General features: G+C 39.3%; 1 protein-coding gene across 1 annotated transcript in view; it reads left to right on the top strand.

Moving 5' to 3' along the window:
• The window catches only part of CRIM1 (cysteine rich transmembrane BMP regulator 1), a 202739-nt gene that overhangs the window by 144561 nt on the left and 31567 nt on the right, over positions 1 to 26611 (top strand). The window contains exon 8 of the mRNA XM_068404398.1: positions 14087 to 14215. Coding sequence (XP_068260499.1) covers positions 14087 to 14215 — 129 coding nt within the window. The remainder of the gene's footprint in view (positions 1 to 14086; positions 14216 to 26611) is intronic.

Here is a 26611-nt window from a genome sequence, read left to right as displayed (position 1 = left end):
GTTGAGGAAAACAGAACTCCTCTTGTGGCCTGTTGTGACTAAGATTGTATTTTTGATGCATTCAGGGCATTGCAGTTTGTATTTTCAGTCTCAGTGAAAGGAGATTCGCTCAGGAAATTGCACACATAACTAAAAGCAGTAATAGTAATTCATGTGTAGTTTTTAATGTTTATGCAAGTGATGGCTGTGGCTTACCAATATATAGCTGCTGGGTTTTTTTAAGTGAACATGAAAGACATCAAAGCCCTTTTGGCAAGACCTCTTGTTACAGTATGTCCTCCCTTGTCACTTCTTGCCAGTTTTCCAACAGAGCAATGCTTGTGGGTTGTGCTGGTGCAAGGAGTGTGCAGATAAAAGCCCAAAGTGTGAGCAGGGAGTTGGCTAATTTGAGGTGAGTGTGTCTGAGCTGGGGGGGAGGCAGAAAGCAAGGGTCACGCATGAGGCTAGAGACAGGGGAACATTGAGACAGTCTAGTGTAGAAGGGAAGACCTTCCTTCATCAGTCTGTCCCCAAACTCAAGCTCTTTAGTCTGTAGCTTTTCAAGGCAGACACCTCCTTTCACTGGTGAGAGCTGGGAAAAGCAGGCTCATCACGTTGTGTGTATCCAACACAAAGAATTAGTTTTAAGCTTCTGATGGATGCTTCTATATAGCGTCTATAGCTGCTGTAATGATATTGGTCCTTTGGGATTTGCCTTTGTTTGTTTAATCTATTATCTATTCAGTCTGTTTTTTCTTCCTTTGTTTTCTAAACTATCTTCATTAAGAGCCAAGGCTTAGGTAGTCACACTGTCCCTCTGTGCTTTCCTCACAGTTTTAGAGCCAGTGGCTTCTTGCAGCATGAGGAAGTCTCAAAGAGAGCCCATTTCTATGGATTTAATGAAAACAGACAGCTAGGTAGAGGGCAGAAAGTGATTTTCAAGTGCTATATGGGACTGCAAAATTCTGATGTGCACTCCCACTTCTTTAGTCTCAGAGGTTCTTCATGGAAGCTGGTCTGTGTACCTGTCCCGTTGAAGGAGACCAGATCCATTGGCATTCAGGCTGCTGTTAGTACTGCTGCTTACAGAGCTGCTTGCTTCTCCATTGGGCTAACAATTGTTTATATTCTAAATAAAATGGATGTGGTTTAAGTAGCAATTCCATTTTTAATGAATTTTACCCCCCAAAAAATAGTGGATACGGGAGCTTAAAATAGCTATTTAGTATCAACGGTGTAATAGCATATCAATAACCACCAACCGAGCTACAGTGATAGAAATAACCATGTTCCCTCAGGCCCTGTGCATCTGTGGACAGCCATCTGCAAATTGGAGTAATAGTTGTGTTCACAGCAAGGTAAATATTGCATAGGACAATACGAAAATTTTTTTTAACAAGATAATAGATACAAATGCTCAGCACTGGCACTGATGCCAAAAATGTCCCTTAGGAAAGTCTATGGTCACTTGTGTTCCCTTGCATCTCGTGGAGGCTCAGGCTATTATTCATAGGGAAAGCTGCAACACCAGTCCGCTGATACGCAGTAATTGGTTATCTTGCAGTACGTCCTTCTGCGTGAGAGCCCTCAGGTACAGGTGGCAGGGTGCCAGCATAAGCTGTGAATGAGAAATTAAGCATTAAACAAATCCCCTCGCAGGATTTTCATGAATAAGGCCTGCATTACTTTGCTGTCATTATGGCTGACACTTTATCTTCACCAAAAGAAATTAACATTTTAATCAATAAAGGGGCTCCAAACTCTAGCTGAGATGTAATTCAGTTCTGTTCCTTTAGCGTGTCCGACACTTCATTAAGTAAAAAACAGGCAGCAGAGTCCAGTGAAAGAAACATGATTCATTCAGGATGAAGTCAGTAGGTAGTGAGCGAGTCTTCACCAGCACAGGGTTGGGCCCAGAGATCTCCTTAGAGCGTGAGTATAAGTTATTGCTCGGCAGCAGCACTGCAGTTCTCAACCAGCCTTTTCATCAAAGTCAATTAAGGGATGCAAACGCCGTGCTGTCGAGAATTGGGCTTACGTTTGCCAGATCATTATTTAGTACAGTGGTTTTAGACAAGGCAGCTGAGGCTGCTGAACCACACAATCCAGGGTATAATGAAACCTACTGCCAAAGAAAGTCTCTCTGAGTTTAAGAAAGTCAGGAAAACTATACTAGTATAAAATAACCTTTTCCTAGTTTTTAGTGATTCATCGTTAAGTTCAGTGGAAGACTGCTGAAAGGATAAATAACCAAAGATTCCTAATGAATGTATATCAGTGCAGCTAAGGATGTCTCCCTTATGAAGAACCTCATAATTCTTTTCAGTGCCTACAGCATTCATAGATTTGCCCCAGATGCACACTCATTTAGTATGTTTGTATCTTCAGCTAGTCACAGTAACTGAATGGCCTTACTAGTTTGGACGTTTCTTGATAGGCAGTCTTAATTGATTCTGCTGTAATAAAGGTGGTTACTTCTTAGTGTCACTCCACCTAAAATTGTCAAAAAACATTGAAATATGTTCAAAGGGTATACATGCCTATTAAACTGAAAACTGAAAGAATTGATTATGACAGACAAAAGCTTTTAACTTCACATCTTGGGAATGGAAAGTTTGTGATTATTTTGATTGCATCACTGCAAAAAAGAAAACCCCACCGTGCAGCTTTGGTTCACAGGAGGCTTCTTCAGTTTGGAACAATAAAAATAATCTTGGATTATAATAGTTACTTTCGAAGAAAAACAGATATCTAAGTAGTTCCAGGTTGACAGTATGAATAAAATTTGAAATAAGTCTGCCAAACTGAAGTATGTGTTTGGAAGCATTAGTGAACATATTTTCAGAGTTATTTGTGACAGAATCACAGAATGTTCGGGATTGGAAGGAACCTCAAAAGATCATCTAGTCCAATCCCCCAGACATTAGAAAATTATCTCATATTAAGTCCTTGCATACAGTTTATAAATGTTACGTGATGCAGAATTGTTGTACTCTAGTAGTTAACACAGATAGCTAAACGCTGGGAAAAAAATTCCTGCAAGGCATTAGGTATTTCAAACCCGGGAAGAAAATTCTCTTGCCCAGGACTCAGAACTGATACTTTTCATGTAATGAACTGGAGGGGCAGGGAAGGCTGGAATGCAAACTATGAGGATGGAAAACATTTAGTCACTCTTGGAATGATATGAATGTTTTTACAGGAAGCTTAAGTAAACACACATGCTGCTGCTTAGTAGGCTGCAGTTAACTTTTTTGGACAGCAGACAAAATTCAAACAAGTATGCAGGCTCGAATGAAAGGCTGTCGAGCAGCACACCCTTCAGGTCCTGTTTTTAGCCAGTTATCACGTCAAGCGTTAGGTAAAAAGTTAGACTACTGTTCACTTCTTTTTTTCTTAATTTTTTTATAATAAATGCTTAAAAGTGCTGATGCTATATTTCTTTAGGTCAGTTGGTGCTGATTTTGTAGGGTCAAAACATCTTAATCCTTTTAGAGGTAGTTTGTGTTATAAAATACTACAGAAGAGGGAGCTATTTCACTTTCCCCAAACACAGGCATGTTCTTTATTATTGATGTTGGAGGTCTTTCTCCACGTGTAGAACATGATTTTGACTCGTTTTTCCTTCCTCACCCAGAAGAGGTTTTCATTTCATGCTCCTGATGAGATGTTGGGCTTTCTAGAATTCTATCCTGTTGAGCTTATTCTTTGTACACGGCTAACACTTTCTCCAAATATCCCAAGACCAAGCACTGCAGAATCTAAATGCGCTGCTATTTTATGAGTTGTTCTGTCTGGGGTTAAAAATCATTGTAAATTAGATGTGTACACTTCAGAGAGTTATTTTTTGAATTGGTGGCTGAGTGCAATAAGATCTTTTTCCAAAGTTTCCTATGGTTGTCCCTCCTTAAGGAAAAAAAAAAAAAACAACAAAAACCAACCAAACAAACAAAACAAAACAAAACCCAATCAAAGCAAACAAACAAAAACCCAATCAACCTACACAGTTAATTATTGTTAAAAGTACTGAAAATATCAGTAGGCAGAATTATTTATGGAATTAATTTATTTTTCCATTTATATTCTGAAAAGGGTTTTTGTTCTTGTTATCAATACTGCTAGTCCCAGGGGGTGGAACATACATGGTGGTGCTCACAGGTGGAAATAAAGCTTCCCTGTGCTCTACACTGAAAATGTGTTTCCATGTTCCAGCCTTTTTAATAATATGCACAAGGAATTGATCTATTTTATCTGGCCGTCTTTAGTTAAAGTATAGGCTGGTTCACATTAACAAGATGGGAATATGACAGAGGAGGTTGGGGAGTTGTAGCACTGAGCAGTGAAGCATACAGTCCCACTTCTCATTCTACAGTTGTGACTACATAGTCTTCACATTTAAATTTAGGGGGTTTTTTTAAGCCTGGTGGTTTCATGGTACTGCATCACAGTTAGTTTGGTGTGTTTGAAAAGTTCACGTGTTACTGTTGGTATGAACTTGTTGAAATTATATTGATTGTAATTTAGCCTTTCAAAAGCACAAATGCTTTTTTTCATGCTTTTTGCAATTTTTTTTTCCCCAATGTTTTTCTTATACATGGGAAGAAATCACTGGCAACTTCATCTTCTAGTTGCATGAGCAATATTCTCCAAATAATTCCTCAAAACATCTTGATTACTGTCTTTGTGTTACACAGTAACTATGAAAACAAACATCTGAAAGTTTTTAAGTATACCAGTAATAGTCAATATACAAATACTGAATAAATACAAATAAAATACAAATACTATTTTGTTGGGTTCCAGGGACATATTTTTTTAATGTCTATTAATGTAAAAATTTTTCTCTAGGCAATGAATTTTTAAGGCCATCTGCTCTTAAATTCCATGTAAAAGATAGATATGCAGTAGTTTGCAGTCTTACAATGGAATTGATGAAATCCATGGTGGTTTGGGTATTCAAAGAAGTATCTCAAAAGAAAATTTTCAACCTCTATATAGTGATATATCTACAGAGCTTACAATTTTACAGTTTTGATGAAGAAATGTGTTTGTATGGTGCCAATTGAAACCTCTTCGTTAGTGTGAAGTTGGCTAGAAATGCTGGTTTTATATGAATACAGATAAATTCCTATATAAAAATCCAACAAGGCAAGAAAAACTTACATACATACATAAAATGCAGCTTTGGGGTCCAAAATGTCACGTGTTCGCCTGATTTTGTTGAATGTATATACATGGACTGCTGTAAACCCACACTGTTATAGTTTGTTATTATGGCATTTGCAAATATTATTGTGATATGTTTGGGACACTTTACACCAAACATTGGTAAGACTCGCTGGCTTTCAGGCATATGCATGTAGAGTAATACTGAGTAGAGCTGCACTGGGAGCACCAATGAAGATGATGAAGAGGAGAAGTCAGACCTCCTGTGCCTGCTTAGTTGGAGTGACCGTTGTGCTTGAATCAAAGTAACTGAACCCAGGTGTTAGATGCATGCTTTTGCCATACTTAGTATAGGGGGCTATGATCTAGTGGCAATTACAGAGACTTGGTGGGACGCCTCGCATGACTGGAATGTGGTCATGGATGGCTATGTCCTGTTCAGGAAAGACAGGCCGCTAAGGAGAGGTGGTGGAGTTGCTCTTTATGTGAGTGAGCAGCTAGAATGTATTGAGTTCTGTCCAGAGGCGGATCAGGAGCGAGTTGAGAGTTTGTGGGTGCGAATTAAGGGGCAGGCTGGCAGGGGTGATACTGTTGTGGGTGTCTATTACAGGCCACCGGATCAGGATGAGGAGGGTGATGAGGCCTTCTACAGGCAGCTGAGAGCAGTCTCGCAATTACAGGGCCTGGTTGTTGTGGGGGATTTCAACTACCCTGATATTTGCTGGGAGGCCTACTCAGCCAGCCATCCTCAGTCCAGGAGGTTCCTCCAGTGCATTGATGATAACTTTCTGATGCAAATGGTGGATGAGCCAACTAGGAGAGGAGCGCTGCTGGATCTGATCCTCACTAACAAGGAGGGTCTGGTTGAAGAGGTGAAGGTTGAGGGCAGCCTTGGTTGTAGTGACCATGAGATGGTAGAGTTCAGGATCTCATGTAGCAGGAACAGAATAGCTAGCAGAATCACAACCCTGAACTTCGGGAGGGCCAACTTTGGCCTTTTCAAGCAATTGCTAGGGGAAATCCCATGGGACAGGGTACTAGAAGGTAAGGGGGCCCAAGATAGTTGGTTAGCATTCAAGGACTGCTTCTTCCGAGCTCAAGATCAGAGCATCCCAACAGGTAGGAAGTCAAGGAAGGGTACCAGGAGACCTGCATGGTTGAACAGGGAACTGCTGGGCATACTCAAGTGGAAGAAGAGAGTGTACAGATCGTGGAAGGAGGGGCTGGCCACTTGGGAGGAATAGAAGTCTGTTGTCAGAGGATGTAGGGAGGCAACTAGGAAAGCTAGGCCTCCTTGGAATTAAACCTTGCAAGAGAGGTCAAGGACAACAGAAAGGGCTTCTTCAAATACATTGCAGGTAAAGCCAACACTAGAGGCAATTGTAGGCCCACTGATGAATGAGGTGGGGGTCCTGGAGAAGACAGAGGATAAAAAGAAGGCGGAGTTACTGAATGCCTTCTTTGCCTCTGTCTATACTGTTGGAGGCTGTCCTGAGGAGCCCCGGACCCCTGAGGCCTCAGAAGAAGTCAGGATAGAGGAGGAATCTGTCTTGGTTGATGAGGGCTGGGTCAGGGACCAATTAAGCAATCTGGACGTCCATAAATCCATGGGCCCTGATGGGATGCACCCGCGGGTGCTGAGGGAGCTGGCGGAAGTCATTGCTAGGCCACTCTCCATCATCTTTGCTAAGTCGTGGGCAACGGGAGAGGTGCCTGAGGACTGGAGGAAAGCGAATGTCACTCCAGTCTTCAAAAAGGGCAAGAAGGAGGACCCGGGTAACTATAGACCGGTCAGCCTCACCTCCATCCCCGGAAAGGTGATGGAACAACTTGTTCTTGGTGCTGTCTCTAGGCACATCATGGATAAGGGGATCATTAGGGGCACTCAGTTCTGGGACCAGTTCTATTCAACATATTCATTAATGACTTGGATGAGGGATTAGAGTGCGCTGTCAGCAAGTTCGCTGATGACACAAAAGTGGGAGGAGTGGCTGATGTGCCGGAAGGCTGCGCAGCCATTCAGAGAGACCTGGACAGGCTGGAGAGTTGGGCGGGGAGAAATTTAATGAAATATAACAAGGGCAAGTGTTAGAGTCCTGCATCTGGGCAAGAACAACCCCATGTACAGTACAGTTGGGGGGCAGAGCTGTTGGAGACCAGCGTAGGGGAAAGGGACCTGGGGGTCCTAGTGGACAACAGGATGACCATGAGCCAGCAGTGTGCCCTTGTGGCCAAGAAGGCCAATGGCATCCTGGGGTGTATTAGAAGGGGTGTGGTCAGCAGGTCGAGAGGGGTTCTCCTCCCCCTCTATTCTGCCCTGGTGAGGCCGCATCTGGAGTATTGTGTCCAGTTCTGGGCCCCTCAGTTCAAGAAGGACAGGGAACTGCTAGAGAGAGTCCAGCGCAGAGCCACGAAGATGATTAAGGGAGTGGAACATCTCCCTTATGAGGAGAGGCTGAGGGAGCTGGGTCTCTTTAGCTTGGAGAAGAGGAGACTGAGGGGTGACCTCATTAATGTTTACAAATATGTAAAGGGCAAGTGTCAAGAGGATGGAGCCAGGCTCTTCTCAGTGACATCCCTTGACAGGACAAGGGGCAATGGGTGCAAGCTGGAACAGAGGAGGTTCCACTTAAATTTGAGGAAAAACTTCTTTACGGTGAGGGTGACCGAACACTGGAACAGGCTGCCCAGAGAGGTTGTGGAGTCTCCTTCTCTGGAGACATTCAAAACCCGCCTAGACGCGTTCCTGTGTGATATGGTCTAGGTAATCCTGCCCCGGCAGGGGGATTGGACTAGATGATCTTTCGAGGTCCCTTCCAATCCCTAACATTCTGTGATTCTGTGATACTTTTATGGCAAGGAAAAATACAGTCATTTTATTGTAATAGGGGTAGCTTTTTTTCCCTTCTGTATTGACAGGGAAACATTTACAAGTGGAATTAAAAACTGGAATGATTGAGTAGTGTAAAATACTTGTCCCCTTATTTTTTAGTACTTTTGGATTAAGGTACATGATGGTCCAGATCTCTAACAGTCAATTAGAAGCAGCAATAGAAGTTTCCTATTTACTTCTAAATTCATTTGTGTTTAACAATGTTATATTTAACAACTTAACAATGTGCAGAAGAAAAAACTTCCAATGCAATAGTTACTTTCCTACTTAGCACCAATTTTGTAAAAGCCTGGAGGAGGTATTTCCCTCACATGGTATTACTGAAAGCGTGAAATAAAACCTGTTTTGAGTTAAAATATTGCATTCCAAATGAAACAAAGCAAAGAGCTTGTTTTAAGTGTTTTTCACATAATAGTAATAATAAAAATACCTTTCCAAGAGGTGAAGCATGGGTAATGTATAACTTAAAGGAGGACAAAAGTGAGACTGATTAAAGGTGGTTGTGGCTATCACTAAATAACGCTTCAGAGAGAATTACTATGATAACTGCCTGGAAGAAATTTTGCTGCTTGAATAAAAAGCTATTCTTTAAGTCATTAAGTAGATTTCAGACAGATGGTATTAGGCAAACTTACTTTTATTGCAGAAGGAAGGTAATCAGTACTTGTCAAAAGCATACAGAAATCATCAGAAATTGAAATGTTTCTCTTTGGATTTCAGTTCCCTGATTAGGATCCATCAAGGATATTGCTGCTTTCACTGGAAATGTCCTGAGTTTGTGTGAAAGTGAAACTCATGGAGTCATGCAAGTTGAAAAGGACCTCCAGAGATTTTCTAGTCCTACATCCTGCTCAAAGCAGGTCCAGTGACAGCAGGATCTCAGGTCCTTGTCCCAATTAAGTTTTGAGTATTTTGAAGGGTGGACATCCCACAGCTTCTCTAGGACTTTGTCATAGTTTGACCACCCATGTGGTTTAAAAGAAAGAACAAAACAACTTTTATCAAGTTGTAATTTCCGATGTTCACGCTTGTGTTCATTGCCTCTCATCCTAACCTGGAGCACCTCCAAGATGAGCCAGGCCTTGTTGCCTTTGTACCCTCCTGTTAGGTAGTGGTAGACAGCAGTAGGATGCTCCCCTCACCCTCCATCTCCAGTGTGAACAAGCCCTGGTCTCTCAGCCTCTCCTCATATGCCACCTGTTCCAGCCCCTGACCAGCTTGGTGGCCCTGTGCTGTACTCACTCAGGTACGTCAGTGTGTCTCTTCTACTGAGGAGCCCAAAGCTGGACACTACCCCAGCTGTGGGCTCGCAAATGGGAGCATCACTTCCCTGCACCTGCAGGCTCTGCTCCTGCTAGTACAGGTCCCTCCTGTCCTTCACACAAACCAAAACTGGATGCTTGGTGCTCTCATAATCTCATAATGCGGCTTTGCAGGAGTGCAGTTAAGTGGAATCCATGTTTGTCTTCTGATACGAATTCAGTGGCCAGAGTTCAGATTTTGAACAACTAAGAGTACGATAAGGAGATGAGTATCCTTTTTCATTCTGGTACCAGCCTTAGGGAGTTTGTTTTTTTTTAGTTCTCTTTAAAATTAACTAAAGAATTATGTAAATGAAGTCTCCAAAGTTAGAAGGAAAAATGAAATCTTCAGTGAACAATTCATTTTTAACATTCAGATAAACAAGTCAACAAGATTGCAATAAATTATCTCTGAGTTTTTTTGTTTGTTTTGATTTGTTTTGTTTTCCAGGGCTTCAGCCATCAATTTATTGTTTTAGAATTTTAGTTTTCTTTCTCTTCTTTTTGATAACTTTAATTGATCAAACTCTGTGTATAATAAAATTCTAATCCTAAGAAACTCTTTTTTTGCCTGGTCTCACTGAAACATAGATGCATCAGTTTCTCTCCATTTCTGAATACTTCAGCTGAGCATTATCTTAAGACCTCAATACTCATCCAAGCACAAGAAGATCTGTATCTGAGGCACAGTACTAGACCAGATTGACTATCCTGTGTTCTTGCGTGTGTATATATCTGTATATAGTATTTCACTTTTTTACCGGAACAAAATGTATGCTCTTTGCAATACAAGCTGTGTCACATCACTCACAGGAGAAGTGGGGGGTCTCAAAAATAAGAAAATAGCAGAAAAGAGGGGCCTGGGGATTGGTTTTGTTCATATTACAAAAGTATTCTGGGTAGAAAAATACCAGTGAAAATATGGTCTTATTCCACCTTGACAACTTCTCTTTTTTGTGACATACATCCAGTTTTTGTGTTGGTAGGGCTAATGCAGGGTCTATAAGGTCAAAGCCAGCTCCAGGCATTACTTGGATGTCACCATCTTCCCTTCTTTCCCCATAAATGCACAGTTTGATATCAAGCTGGGATGAACAAGATGCAGGGTTTTGGTCACATACCGTAGTATTTTTCAGTGGACCAGTCAGACTGACAGACCACCAGTGGCTGAAATATCTAATGTGGATTTCAAAATTTGTGAAGTTGGTTTTAAGTAAATGGCAGTGTAAAAAATTAATTCAAAAATTTTTATCAGCCTCACAGCAGGCAAATTAATAATCCTCTGCACTAAAATTCAGCATAGAAAGTATCAGGCTCAGTGAGAGTATATGGAAGCAAGATGTTCTAGTAGAAATCTGTATTTAAGCTTTTAAACACTTGACATCAGCAAAATCTGTGCTCTATTAAAAAATTCCATTGTTTTCATCCAGACTCTCTTCAGTCCTCTTTTTTTTTTTTTTTTTTTTTTGTCTCTTTCTATGGTACAGTTTTATTGTTGGTAAAGCACACAGACAGCAACAGCACCCATTTTTCCCACCCATTGTCTGTGCATTTGTGCACTGGATCTTTCTTCTGCCGTTTCTACCAAGAGCAGCAGTGAAAGCCCAGCTCAGATCATGTGGTGGTACATGCTTTTTCAAGCTTAGCTACTGCTTGCCTATTCAAATAGCCAGAAGCCTGGCAGAGCAGAGCTGGCTTTATTTGTTGAGTCTTGTCTAGTGAAGTGAAAAGGACTGAGGTTTTTTTTTTTTTCCTGGCTGCATTTTTGCACATGTGGGGGTAGGGAATTAAATAATTTCTTTTGTCCTCTACTTGCAGCTCATTGAGAAGCAGGCATGCATATAAAATTACTGTATCTCAGGGCTTACCTTTAGGACAGGAGGGAGAAAAAACAGATTTGTAAGCTTGTCTGGAAACACTGAGGATACTGAAAGCAGACACAAAAGTGGGAGGTAACAGAATAGTAAAACACAATGAACAGAGGACTAACAAAAACCTTTCAAATCAATATAACGGCAATTTAATTTTGTCCCTTGTGAAAAATACCACTCTACTGGGTGTATCAAGGGGGCAAAAAATTGTTGTGTCAACATGTCCAAGACACAAGAGCATCAAAACACAGAAGTATAGGTTTGAAAAGTCACCACAAAAAATATGTAACAAACATCTGCTGTTTTTTTTCTAGATATTAAATTATACCTGCTATAAAAGAGAAATATCTTGAGGGGTGAACTTCAGTGATGGGGGGTGAAACACAACTGCGTTTCTCTCTAGGTTTAGTTTACACCCAAGTGGATCAATGAATGCTAACCTGCATCTCAGCTTTCAGTGAGTTTTTGTGGTTTTTTTAACTACATATTTCACCTAACGGTTCTGCAGTCAGATGGTAAAGCTACAGTATCCTTCATTCTCTGGCTTGTGTTACTGTCCATGAACTTTGCTTTGGGTAGCATTAGTGATTCATATGATTTATAGTGGTTTTAACTACCAGTAAGTATAAACATTACTGTGACTTTCATCATTTGAAGTGTAGGGTTTGGGCTGCCTGACCTGTAACCTGAATGTAGCTTCAGGGTAACTCTTGTATTCTGGTCTTTTGCATGTTTTGGGTATTTTGCTTAGAGAATGGAGTGAGGTAGGAAAAGAGGTTTTCAGGATAGGCACCAGATGCTAAAAATGAATTTGTCTGCAAAACTAGTTTATATACTCTGAGTCCTAAACAGATGAGATTAATAGAGTTTCTGGTATATATCATATTGTTAGTATATATCAATATGTTCTTGATTTCCAAACTAATGGTTTGTGGAAGTTGCAAATGTTAAATATTAGACATGAATATGATTTAGTCAGTTTACTGAATGAACTTGAAAATAAATATGAACAGTTCACTGAGATTAAAAGAAGTCTAGTTTGGGAATCCATGGATTCTAAAACACATTCTTCATTATGGTTACTCACGTGCGAACTCAGAGCTGTGAAATGAAGAATTCACAGAAATTTATAAAATCTCTTATTTGACGTCCAACCTAGTAATCTGTATTAAATTCTTAGAAAACTATCTGGAAAAGTTTTAATTTAAATTAGAAGAGATCTGAGGGGTCTGCAGAGACCATGGATGCCTTTATACAAATATGCAGCTTGTCTTTGAACAAAGCTGTTGGTGGTGTTTTATACACGTATAAAGCGTATAGCTGTTTTTCCTACAAAAATTACACAAGCAGTAGAATTTGAATGTTACTTTGAAACTTTCAGCAAAATGAGGAATCTGAACTATGGCCTCTGAGATAAGCTTGAAGTTGTCTAACTTCACCATTATGTCTTTCGTGCAGTTTTTCCCTCCAAACTCTGTCCTTAGCTGACCTAATTTGAAAAGGATTAACAATGTTCATCCACTTTATAAACTGTTGTGAAGGGAAGAGTAGGGCTGGGCAGAAGCTATGAAAGCTGAAAATTGTGAAAGACAATGAAAGCAGAAAAGCTCATTCTCATAATAGGATAATTTTCACTTCACTGGAAGGCATGGGTGCAAAAGCTGCCTGGTGGACATGGAGCCAGTAGGCGCAGAAATTTTTGTTTTCGTTAACAGTGAATGCTTCTAACAACTTAATCAACACTGAGTAGTATTTTACCCTCAGTCTGAAGGTAAAGACTAGCTGCCTTTAAGTAAGGATGGCAAAATCTGCCTTTCATTGTATTTGGTTTGAGGATGAGAGATGGCAAGATGTGGCCACCTCCAGTCCATGAAAATATGCATACTGTATAAAACATATTATGGTTTATTGCCCTGATGATTCTTAAGTGCTTGAGTTCTATGAAGAACACAAGATAGACTAAATTAGTCTCACAGCAAAAAGTCATTCAGGAAAAGATAGGTCTTTCATTCCTTCTGTAGCCTGTTTTATGATGGTATTGTTGAGGTTCCTTGCTATTTTCATAAGTCTCTGGATATTATTTTATTCTAACAACTTTGTATACTAAAACATATTAATATTTCTGGCTGCCATATGTATTAAAACAAATTTCATACTCCAAAGTATTTAAATGGTGCCCAAAAGTAAGTGTTATACTGTTTATATATACCTAAAAATTGGCAATAATATCCTCAACTTCGAAAGCATAATCTGGTACTGCAAAGTGTACTGTAAGAAGTGATGTTTTCAATGAATAGACATGTTAAATGGTTTCCAGAGATCTCTCACATGCAGTGTATCTTAGATTCCCTTTTGGTATTCAGAGTCTCTTCTGCTTTAAATTTCAGTACAAGTGATCTTATTCACACAGAGGAAGATTTGATCTACTGAGTCACATGCTTTGATTTGCAGCTTGGTAGTATCAATCACCTGAGCTTTGGAGAAAGCTCTGTTCAGTTTCTAAAGTAAAAAAATCTGCACGAAGTTTGATGAAATACTTTTGGAGAAAAGTGGGCAAAAGAAGTATTTTACATTCAGTTTTAAACTGCATGTGCAGGAAAGCTGATTCATAGTGAACAAAAAAATGCAGTATTTTTTTCCTGTTTCAATATTTCAAAAATTTTATGCAGCGTTTTACTGTTTGCGATGAGTGTACATCATGTCAAAACAAAATGTTTCTTGAATTGTTTCAGAAGTACCAAGAAGATTCATTAATCAGAAGCAAAATTAATTAAAAGTTATTCTCTTCACTGTACATTGTGTATGCCTTTTTGTCAACTTAATTAAAATACTCAGTAATCTCAAATGTATTTGTTTTATTTTTTTCTTACCTTCAGAACCAACATACATCACAATAGGTCCACCCACCTGTCAGATTTTAGTGAACTGCACTTTGACCGAAAAAGACTGTACCTATAGCTTCAAACTGGACCAAAATGGTTGCCGCACTTGTCAGTGCAAAACTAGTGAGTATGCAAAAATACAGTGGCTTCTACCTTTTATGTCAAGCAGTATGTGAAAATGCTAGTATGCTATTTTTTCCATTCATAATGTTGGTTATATGTTGTGTTAGTATGCATGTGCTTTATAGGTGTTCATCTTTAAAGGATAGGTTCCTGATTTTTGACATTGCTTGTTCGCTTGCTTAAAATGTGTTTGGAGGAAAACATAAAATGTCTGACTTCACATAAAAATTAAAAGCTAGGTAGAAAAGTTACTAATTTGGGACTTAATATTCATTCAGACCTTGAGAAGTCTGATCGGAGTTCCACATTTCCCTTTCCTCTGTGTATGTAAAGAATTTAAGAGCAACTGGGTTTGTGCAGTTCAAAAACTCCTATTGCTAAACAGCCTATTTTCAACTTAGCTTTTTTTTCTCAGAACTTAGTTTTTGAGGATAAACATTTGAAAATTATATGCCTGGGGGCTGTTTGTATATATACAAACATATCCATATATAAATTTATTTCTATGGCATATTCTTATATTTATATTTTATATATATAATACTTTAGTTAGGATTTATGCAGGCTTTAACATCTATTTCTTCCCCAAGGAAAGTCACAGAATCACAGTATCAATCAGGTTGGAAGAGACCTCTGGGATCATCAAGTCCAACCATTGCCCTGGCACCACCATGTCAACTAGACCATGGCACTGAGTGCCATGTCCAGTCTTTTCTTAAACACATCCAGAGATGGTGACTCCACCACCTCCCTGGGCAGCCTGTTCCAATGTCTAATGACCCTTTCTGAGAAGAAATTCTTCCTAATGTCCAACCTGAACCTCCCCTGGCAAAGCTTGAGGCTATGTCCTCTTGTCCTATCGCTAGTTGCCTGGGAGAAGAGGCCGACTCCCACTCAGCTACAACCTCCCTTCAGGTAGTTGTAGACTGCAATAAGGTCACCTCTGAGCCTCCTCTTCTCCAGGCTAAACAACCCCAGCTCCCTCAGCCGTTCCTCATAGGTCATACCCTCCAGACCCTTCACCAGATTGGTCACCTTTCTCTGGACTCGCTCCAGCAGATCGACATTCCCACCCAGCTTGGTGTCATCTGCAAATTTGCTGAGGGTGCACTCAATCCCTACGTCTAGATCATCTATAAAGATATTGGACAGCACCAGCCCCAGAACTGAGCCCTGGGGAACACCGCTAGTGACCAGCCGCCACTTGGACTTTGCCCCATTCAGCACCACTCTCTGGGCTCGGCCATCCAGCCAGTTTTAACCCATCGAAGAGTCCACCCATCCAAGCCCCGGGCAGCCACTTTGTCTAGGAGGATGCTGTGGGAGACAGTGTCGAATGCCTTACTGAAGTCTAGATAGACTACATCCACAGCCCTGCCCTCATCTACTAAGCGCGTCACTTGGTCATAGAAGGAGATCAGGGTGGTCAAGCAGGACCTGCCTTTCATGAATCCATGTTGGCTGGCCCCGATGCCCCGATTGTCCTGCATGTGCCGTGTAATGGCACTCAGGATGATCTGTTCCATCACCTTGCCTGGCACCGAGATCAGGCTGACAGGCCTATAGTTCCCTGGATCATCCTTCCGACCCTTCTTGTAGATGGGCGTTACATTTGCTAATTTCCAGTCAGCTGGAACTTCTCCAGTTATAACCAGGACTGCTGGTAGATAATCGAGAGTGGTTTGGCAAGTTCATTTGCCAGTTCCTTCATTACTCTGGGGTGAATCCTATCTGGGCCCATAGCCTTGTGGGTGTCCAACTGGCACAGCAGGTCACTAACCATCTCCTCCTGGATTACAGGGGGTTCACACAGCCCCCTGTCCCTAACTTCAGGCTCTGGGGGCTGAGTCTCCTGAGGACAACCGGTCTTGACATTAAAGACCGAGGCAAAGAAGGCATTGAGCACCTCTGCCTTTTCCTCATCCCCTGACATTACACCACCCTCTCATTCAGCAAGTGGTAGAGGCTTTCCTTGACCCTCCTTTTGCTGTTGATGTATTTGTAGAAACTTTTTTTCTTATCTTTGACTGTAGCAGCCAAATCAAGCTCTAATTGAGCTTTGGCCCTTCTAATCTTCTCCCTACACGACCTGATAACATCCCTATAGACCTCCCAAGTTACCTAACCCTTCTTCCAGAGCAAATAGGCTCTCTTTTTTTCCTTAAGTTCTAGCCTAAGTTCCCTGTTTAACCAGGCCGGTCTTTTGCCCGACAGCTTGTCTTCCTACACACCGGGACAGCCTGCTCCTGAATATTTAGCAATTCCTTTTTTTTTTTTTTCATTGTGCCTTGTGAGAGCTCCATGTGTATCAATGAAGAAGCAAAAATGTATTTTCGATCTGTGTTTCCTTAAGAATTAGATGTTTATAGATGAAATATAAAGCAACGTAAGGTTGATATTTGGAATTGCCCCACAAACGACACCAGTGGAGTACTAGTCTTAGCTGCAGGATGCATCACTCTGGCTGCCAGCCCCACCTAGGAGTGCGTTTAAACTCTCTTTGTAATTTTATTGTAGTTCTGCAGCTTCCTTGTAGCCCCCGAGGCTTGCACAACTAAAGTATTACTCTATTCCTCTTCTTCTGATTTCAGTCCGCCCGTTCTCAGCCACTTTCTAAACCAATATTACTATTATGGGGTCCCCAGTAGAAATGGTCAAAATAAAACTCTTGATTGGTACAAACTAAAGAGTTATAGGATTGGATTTGGTGTTTGTGCTTAAGGAGCAAGAAGAGGGTTGTCCTGCCTTTTTTATCTTTTTTTTTCTGGGGAAACATGCATTTTTTATTTCCATAAGGTAAAGGACAGGGGCATCTTTATAACAAGTTAAATACATTGAAAGCAATAATGTCATTATGGTAATACAGAAATAATACCTTCGATTACAAGTTGTATTTGTGGCAAGGGCAACTTTCCATAGATTGCATCCAAGCTGTCACATACATGCCTTACTTAGTTCTTCCTAAGAACAAAATTAGAAATGTTAAGTTCTGCTTTTAACATTGTAATTTGATTTTCCTTCTTTATTTTTATTGTTGTTAAATTCATTGGGGAGTTTGACACAAACAAGAAGATGGACGTACTCGAAAAATTTCATCATATATGCCTGCGCACGCAGTCCTTCCCTCCAGTTTGGTGCACAGGAGACCCATCACTTCAAAGGATCATTTCTTTTGTCCTAGATTACCAGATTGCATGTGTACACATACCACATCCCAGGAAGTCTCTGTTCTTGCTTGGAGTGTTTCTGATTAAATAGTGCTTAAGAACCTATTCAAGGGAATTTTTCTCTTGCCAGATTTGCTTGAAATTATTTTCATTTTGCAGTAGCAAACTGTCTGGAGCAAACTTAATAGTATCATTTGTCTGTCATCTCTTTTTCAGTTAAATAACTTGAATTGTAGATTGCTTAAAAATCTCCTCAGTCATTCAGAGAGGGGAAACCTTTATTTTCTAAAGAAGTGAAGAAAAATAACAGCTTGGAAGTCTTCATCACTTGATGGTTATCAGTCAAAATGACAGAAATAGAATTGTTCTTTCAAGTAATGTCTCTCGCTTGTAAGGCTCTGGATAAATGAGTCTGTGAGCACTGAGAAGAACAATGTTTTAGGTCAAATATGCTGAAAACCTACTGCGCTAGTTCTCTGCATTTTGAGATCCTACATACTGTCATGTTCAAACCAGTTTAGTTGCATCTTCACTTTCTAAGAACGTGAGAATGTGTATTCTCTTTAGCTCATGTAGACTTTTGTGGTCTCCTGGGAACATCACTATCTTTATACTGCACCCGCTTGTTTCTTGCTGGTCTAAGCTGCTCAACTGAATCAAATTTAAAGTGCCTGACTAAAGGAGGCCCACGTGCCCCCCATTACCATTCGAGGTCAGCATATCAGAATACTACTAATCTCTTTCCAATGAAGTTTCTTTTTTTGCTAATTTCTCTTTAGGTATCTCTGCTGAAAATTCGTTATACTTCGATGTATTTCAGCCAAAATAAAAGCAAAATGACAAAGTGGAAGAACATAGAGTAAAGCTGTAAATTGTTCCTCATTATTACCTCACTTACATTCCTGTAGCGAGCCATCAGTGGGACAGGTTTATTTGAAATTATTATCTAAGTACGATATCATGTAACTCATTCGGTGCTTTATTGTAATTTAGTTTCAAGTTTATCCAGCTCGACTTAAGGCAACTACAGAACGAGAAGGAAGAAAGAAGCAAATTGTAACATTTCTAGAAACCGATTTTAATACAAGTAGTTTACTTTGTCCTTCATCCTTCTTCCTGTTTTTGCAGTGAACAAAAAAACATGCTGTAACAACATGCAGTGAAAACATACATGCTGTAAAGTAAAATAAAATTAAAAAAAAAAAAAGCAGAGGCAGACCACAGTTGCAAGAGAAGGGAGAAAAAAATTACCTGATCAAAGAGTGAGCACAGATAGATATGGGGGGGAAGTTCCAGTGAGTAGAGATGGAACCACAAATGATGGAGAAAGAATTAACCGACCGGGAGCATATAAAAGCCAAAGCAGCACTACATGAGAATAAAAGGAAAAAAGTATAATCCAGGATATAGGAAGAACCGCTGCAAAATACCAAGAATAAAACTAAAACAGTAGGAAAAACTTACATGCATTACCAAAGGGAAAAAAAAAAGTAAGATGGCATAAGATGATACAAAAACAAGAAACAATAGAAAAAAGTAAATAAGCAAAAACTTATGACTTGCAGGGTGCTGCAATTGCTATTGTGTTTGGAGTGTCTAGGCCTTTGATTTCATAGGGAGAGCTGGAGTGGATTAAAGTCTTTAGGAGGAGGAGTACATTAGGGGAATGAAACAAGACCAGTCATCGGCTATTTGTGAGGCAGGACTCCCGTTGCTTCAAAAAAGACTAACAGGCACATAGAATAATGCCCTGTTGAATGGCAGTCACATAGAATTTAAAATCTGATAGTTGCTGCTGGACACTAAATCATTCTTCAGTGAGGGCCAGTATTTTGTCTGGCCTTGTCTATTCCCTGTATTATATTCATGAAAAAGAAAAAGTCTTTAAAATCTCTCCTGCAACTTAGACTATAGTATTTTGCCCCAAATGAATTGAATGTGAAGTACTGTTCAGGGTATAACTGCGAGCATGTATGACTTTAGTATTTTTTAACCTTTCAAATCTTACAAAAACTGAATAAAATTAGAGCATTGCTGTCAATTTTAAAAATTGTTTGCTTCATTTAGGCGGCTTATCTTTGCAGTTACAAGATGCAACTGTCATGCAATTTCATTAACTCCAGACTGCTTATGGAGAGACACAATTGTAGAAGGCTGAGACAAGTCGTTTTCTCTGCACTTCATAGTTCATCATCATCCACTTCATGTCATCTCTTTTGTCTGCTAAAGCAAACCATGAATCACTGTTCAAAAATTAGAAATCTTCGTATATTATGTGTTTGTACAGTTCTCTAGACATAAAACCACCCCTTTCCCCTAAACACATTCTACACAGATACAGACATGTTTTTGGAAGAGTGTTTTACACCTTTTCCTTAAATGAGAAGAAAATGTATTCTACCATGGACTTAAAAAAGAGGTACTATCACTCACTCTGTACTAGCAGACATCTGCAACATGGACTTCAGTATTCTGGCGAGTCACACCATCTCCCTTCATAACTGATGAAGTGGAGTGGAATTCTGATGTGGAATTTGGGTTTGGCAGTGTGGGACTTGGTTTAGTTGTGTAGACATTCAAAGGCAGGATTGGAAGGTTTGAGAAAAGTTAGGTAGGGTCATCTACAGGCTGTCTATAAATGGCAGCAGTTAAGGATCTGAAAAAGTGTATGGAGTGATGATGGGAAAAAACCTAAGAAAAACTTTGGAAGGACTACAATGGAAGAATACATCGCAACTCCTCTTTTCTGTGAGGTAATAATTCAGTAGTTAAGAGTTTGGGATGGGTTTTCCTAACCTTTCACTCTTCCTAGCCAAAATTCGAATCTTTTAGCAACAAATTCCATGGAAAAAAAAAGTAGAAAACCAAAGCAGTCCAGGTAGTCTCCCTAGCACAAGGAGAGCACATCTTGGATTTTTGAATAATTTTTGTAGACCTGGCAGAAAAAAAGGGTATCTTATTATCCTTCTGCAGTGATGTGAAAGGGAAGAGCTATTATATATTAAACCTCAGTTAGTGAAGTACAGCCATGGAAAATTGGAGTTGAAGCATGCTTCTTAAAAATGTAAGGCTTAGGTCAGAAAAAAGTACATATTCTAAGTAGAATAGAAATATTAACTCTAAGTACACACATGGAAGATAGTGGAAGTGCTCCCTGAAGAGGTTGGAATTATGATGAACTACTCATGCCAAATAAATATTATTTGCCTTCTCACTAGAATAAAAGTCTTTGGCGGGGATCTCTGAAGATTGCAACAATGTATTGGTTTTAGTAATGCTTACAATATATCTAATGCAGTAGAAGCACATAAGAACTTCACTTGACTTGACTTGTGGAAAAAAAAAAAAAACCAATGTGCTGCTAGAATGTTTGTGGAAGCTTGATCATTTTCCAGTAATTCCACCTTTGAGATATCACTGCTACAAATCCATTTTCATGAAGTCATCTCCTGTATGTGAATCCTGGAGTTGTTTAGAACAAGTATCCAAGTGGGTAATTTGCCTCAACGGACTTATGAGCTTATTTTTATAAACAGGTTTTTCTAGCATCACCATGCCCAGTCCCTTCATTTTTATCCAGTTATTGTGAATAGTAAGTTAATTCTAACGAAAGGAGGGAGGGTTAGTGTGGATCTGTGGAGGCAATATATTCAGAGAATTCCAGTTACTGATAAGTAACCTAGTTTTCTCCTTCATAAATTTGCCTCCCCAGATCCCCACCCCTGAAGATTAACCAGCAGTAGCAATCCACATCGAGAGGACGGCTGAGGAGTGCTTAATTATAAAGGTACTGTGAAACAGTTCTCCTGATATGGTCTAGCCTCAGCATCAAGAAAATAATGATGGTGAAGGTATGTAGCTAGCTTTGTGTAGCCACGCTACAAATTTTCAAAAAATGGACGCTAGTCTAAGCCAAGTTGAAATACTGACATAATTCTTGTCAAGTATCTATTAATATTCTCTGGCAGTTATTTTTTATCTGTGAAGAGGATTGAAAACTAAAAGTATTTCAACAGGCTAATGCATTTTCAAAAGCTTTTAGACTAAGATGACTTTCAGTCTCTACAGTACACTTACCAATGTGTCCATATGTAAAATAATAAATCGGAGAAAAAAAATATCCCAGTTTAAGAGCCTAGAGTATTTTATATGCCATATATATGCTAGAAGAAGGAAATTCGAAGTCTTTTTTTAAATAAGAGTTAGCTGAATTACAGGTCAAGCTATTAGAAGTTCAAACAGAAGACCTTTTTAGTCCTAAACATGCAATTCATGGAATAGAATTTTGTTTACTTTCAGTTTGATTTTTGAGCAATATTTTATAACACTCCTATAGTCATAGGTTCATGCAAGAGTGGGGGATGTGAGCACTCTGAAATCAGGAATAAATCATGCATCCGATGGTTTGAATTAGGCCAAAGAATTGTGGATTCCTTTTGAGATATGTTGCCTCTGAGATACCATACCTGAGAAGGAGAGATTGCATTGCATCTGAAATATCTGACTGCTGAGTGAATCCTCACAAATGCAAAGATTGCTGACATTGCATGTCCTGGGACAGAATTTTGTTGCTGTTTGCAGGGTGGGCCCTGGACTACAGTAGGTCACGTCAGTATATCAACTGCTCTTACGTGCTGATTTTTGTACGTATCTTTCTTTCCTTTAGCAGCCGGTGACTCAGTCTTACAGCGATCAACAACCTTTTAAAACAAGAATTGATGTTAGTGTTGAGGATAAGATACTTAGTGGAAAAGAGTTTTAAAACACCACATAGTTTGTGTGCAGTGTGCTGTGTAGAGCCTCACTGTATCTTGGTAATCATCTGTTCTTAAGACAAGACTTTCAGAGTGCGTTGTCCCATCCCCCATATCCCAAACAGATTCCCCTTAAACAGTATCATGCTCTTCTGAAACTCTAATATTTGTTTTATTATAGTCTATGCATATGAAACTGTGAGTGAGTGAAGAAAGGTGGAGAAAGAAACCACTATATTTAAAAGGAGTTTATGGGCAATGGTGACCGGGCTTTAAAAACCTTGGTGCTAATATTTGTTCGTTAATAATTCAAAACTGTTTTTTGGAAGACCAATTCATCTTCATCTGTTCTTTCCCTTTGTACTTGTTTTTTTTCCAACAGCATCTTATTCGATTGATCCAAATGAATCCAGTAATTTGAAATTCCTATATCCAAGTCAGCATATAATGTGTTAAATTGTTGCAAACTGCAGAACGAAGTATTTGCTAGAACTACAGTGTTTAGAGGGGTTGAAGTCTATAAGCAATAGCTTTTGCCAGTATACTGAGGTCTAATGAAGGCTGTGACTAGAAACATAGACCTGTTGGTAACAATTTGGTGCTGCTTTTGCAGTCATGGTTGCACATGGAAAAGAAAACTGCATGGTCTTGTTGCGTGGGCTGGATTCACTGCTAGAAGTATTTGGTGCGTGTTTGTCCTCAAATGAGCATTCACTCCTAGCAGGAGGCTATTTTAATAATGTTGTTGGTTGAGGACAGATGACCTCTCTGTGATTATTGTCCTAGCCTTCTGCTGTACTTAATTCAGTTGAAATTCTTCCAGAATTTTACGTGGTGTTGCAGTTAATGTCTGTCCTCACATTAAAAAGCTAAGTATTTGTGTTAAAAATACAGTTACATTATCCTGAGACATTCAGGAACACATTCATCTTTCTCTAAAGTCCTGTCACATCAGTATCATTCTGAGATCAACCAATATCCTGCGCCTGAACTCTCAGCTTGTAGCGCAAATTCTTGTTTATTCCCTATGAGCGGCACAACCTTGTACATTTTCAGTATTACATTTCACCCCACCATTATTATTTGGTCCCCCTAAGCCCTCCTCTTACCTTGTGTAGAAGGACTGTTTTCTGTATTGACGTAACCTCGTTGACATTTCATGTTTCATAACAAAAACTAATGAACATATTTCTATTACTCACATAGAAGAACTCTACTCTTCAGCCAGATATTTCCCTAAGCAGCACAAGAGATGTCTTCCCTTTAACTGGTTTCCTATTCACCATTTTGTTTCTGTTAGTCTTCTACCTCCTATCGAACCATTAGTTTAGTTCCCTAGATGATGTCATTATAACTAATCAGTCAGAGAAATAAAGGCAGCGTATACTATGTGATCAGAAGCTTGATCCCATTCTCTTCGAGGTTCAGTGACGTGCAGGTGCGTGATGCAGTTCTCTCTAACTCTGAAAGGTAGTTTTCCTTCCTCATTAGCCTTTAAAATGTTTCCTATCCTTTCCTTTCGGACTGTCTGATTACCCCTGATACACTTGTGAAGCAGTTATTAGCCCAGTTAGGGCTGGATCTCTTCTCTGCAAATACGTTCCATGATTTGGGATTCAGGTTCCTGATGAAATTTATCTAAGCCGATGTGGAAAAAGCCCCCGAACAAGTAACCTCCTCACATTTAGCCATAATAAATTTCCTCCGTTCACTGCAGTTGACTTTCATGAACTAGTTCTCTTTATTCTTTAGTATTTGTTACTTGAAACGCAAAACCTTAGCAGAAAATCTGTTTTTACTTATCCTTTCATAATGAACTTGTGATTATTTTGTTAGTGATGAATTTAAAGCTATAGCTAAGGCTATAGAATTATTGTCAGGATGACAATTGCATATACTGAATTTGATTCACATTTCAATCTTCAGACTTGCGATCTTCTTCTCTTTTTTTTTCTTTCTTTCTCTGAGAGCTACACTCTGCTTTGTAAAATTGATGGTTCACTCCGTTTTCTGAAAAAATACCCAGTTTACAATGCCAGACTGGGGTTTTCAACAGGTCTGTGCAGCAGACATAAACGGTAACTGTGTATGTGTACCAGATGGTACTTCCGTTTGAGACTGCCTGTAATTGTCATGTTTTTAATAATGTTTCAGTAGGAGAAATTTAGATGGTTATATGTGAAGTCAGAGAGCAGACCAGAATTCACTTCCTGATTTTCATTACACTAAATTTCTTCATAGAGAATTTTTTTGAAAACTATTTAAAATCTATATCCACAGCTTGTAATGTCATAGTATCAGAAATTTAAGTATGATAATGTATTAATTTTAGTAACAACCATCTTCTCAGAAGGCATCATTTTTAGCATCTTATTAGAAAGACTGTCAGCAGACATCTGTGGAGGTTATTCTGATTTCCTCGTATATCATTGACATCACACTAGTAAGTTCAGATGTGAACAGTGGTCTGTATTGACTTCAGCAAACTTTCCTTGTATGTTTGACATAGTCAGAATTTTGATGATATTTTTTATGCTCTTCAGTGTGCGTTCCTGAGAGGCAGTGGTGGTTAGTCAGTCATCCATCCCAAGCCTCTGAAGAGCTTTTCTTTCTTCACCACTTACAAAGTGAAAATTCTTTTAAGGGTAATTTACTCCTAAAGGATTAAGCAAGGAAATATTGCCTTGACACTGCATCTTCTGGTTAGTATGTCAGCTGACTATTTGAGTTTTAAGTATATGTAACATCATAAACTACTTGGGATGAGATACTGTCTTCCTAGCACTGTCTGAGACACCTTGACATTTTTAGTAAAGTATATTAACTTTACACATAACAAACTTGTTTTTCATCTCTGAAAAGCAGTTTAATAACCAAAACAGAAGAGGAGACTGAAAGCAAAAACATATTTGGCTGTGGGATTCTGAGGAATCATTATTTTGCCATCTTCTGTAACTTCATACTCAAACCTGGGTGTTGCACTTTGATAGCTCTCCTTAACATGTAATCTGGAGACAAATAAGACAGAGAAATATGCCAACTAAAAAAAAATATTGTTGTTTCTGTTTTTTTAGATTTTTTTTTATTTTTATTTCCAGCTCTTCCTTTCACTTTTTTAAGATGCCTGTTCATTTCTCCTGTGCCTTTGCATTTGTACCTTCTTGTTCCCTGACCTGTCTTCCACAAGCCTGATGTTTATGGACAGCCACCTAAACACTTCATCTTTGTGGCAAAGTATGCTTCAGAAAATGAATGGTTCTGATCAATCCAACCTGTGCAATTCCAGGATTATTCACTGATCAGTTCTGAGCATCTGCAGGAGATGTCATAACTTACATCTTATCAAAGGTCATAACTGAACTTAATTCTTTTTGTAGATATTCTAGTGTAGGTGTACTTTTGCATACGTTCTTTATAAAGTTCAAGTCTAACTTTAAAAATTATGACTAACTTATAAAGTCATGCATAATGAAAAGTTTAGGTAATTTTATTATCACTATATGCTGTCAGGGGTAATTGTGTACAAACATCGTAGTGTAAAGGCTCATAAATTAAAGACATTATTTTAACTTGCTTCAAGGAAAGCCTTTTTCTTTGTGTCACACGTACTTTGCACTTTACCAGATAAGAGTATCAGAGTTTCCCTGCATTATGTTTTTAAATCAGCATTAGTGGCTATGTATTGAAAAGATCTAGTATTCTTGATAGATCAGCCTGAACTCTATCCTTCAAAAACTTCTAAGACTTTGTGAAGATCTTTGTATATGTGTTTCTCTCTTAAGTAAAACAAGAACCTGAGAGGTTACCATTCCTGTGCGAAGGTTAGATCTGACTGAAGGTAAATGCTTAAATCTTGTGGCATTGGTACTCTGGTGACAAAGACAACCTCTAGAGGTTGTGAAAGGATCTGGCATTTCTTTTTCTGTATCTGAATGACAAAAAAACTTGCACACTTTTTTGCTTCAGGCACCAAATTTTGCATAAAAGTGGAGAGGTGGGAGTCATGAACCTGATGATCTTCATCCTGCTTAGACTGAGAACTGTTCTTTGGGATAATAAGGCTCTTATGTTGCGTTGCACTTGTAAGCCCAAATCTTACCACAGAAGTAGGCAGTGAATTTGACAGTTTTCTCTGAGGCTTCAGTCTCACTCTGAGGTACTGAGAAACATGCCTTCTTTGCCAAGTGAGCATTAAATCTGGTAGAATAGATAAGGAAGCACTTAGCTTAGCCACATCGTTAAGTCTATATTTTGCAGTCTTAAATGCAACATTACAAAAACAGAAGAGAAAGCATTTAAGTAAAGCAAAGATTCCTTCTGTGGTCTGCCTTCAGTATATTACCGTGTTAGAGACATGAAGTTTATCTTTAAATTTCAGACCCACGGAAGTAGTGTAAGGAACAGAATAAGTCAATGTGCTGATCTCGTCTTTGGAAAAACCCTGTCCCTGAATGATACCCCTAAAGGAAAGTGAT

This window comes from Nyctibius grandis, chromosome 1, assembly GCF_013368605.1.
Source record: "Nyctibius grandis isolate bNycGra1 chromosome 1, bNycGra1.pri, whole genome shotgun sequence".
In the NCBI taxonomy this organism is placed as follows: Eukaryota; Metazoa; Chordata; class Aves; order Nyctibiiformes; family Nyctibiidae; genus Nyctibius; species Nyctibius grandis.
This window is presented reverse-complemented; position numbering and strand designations above follow the sequence as displayed.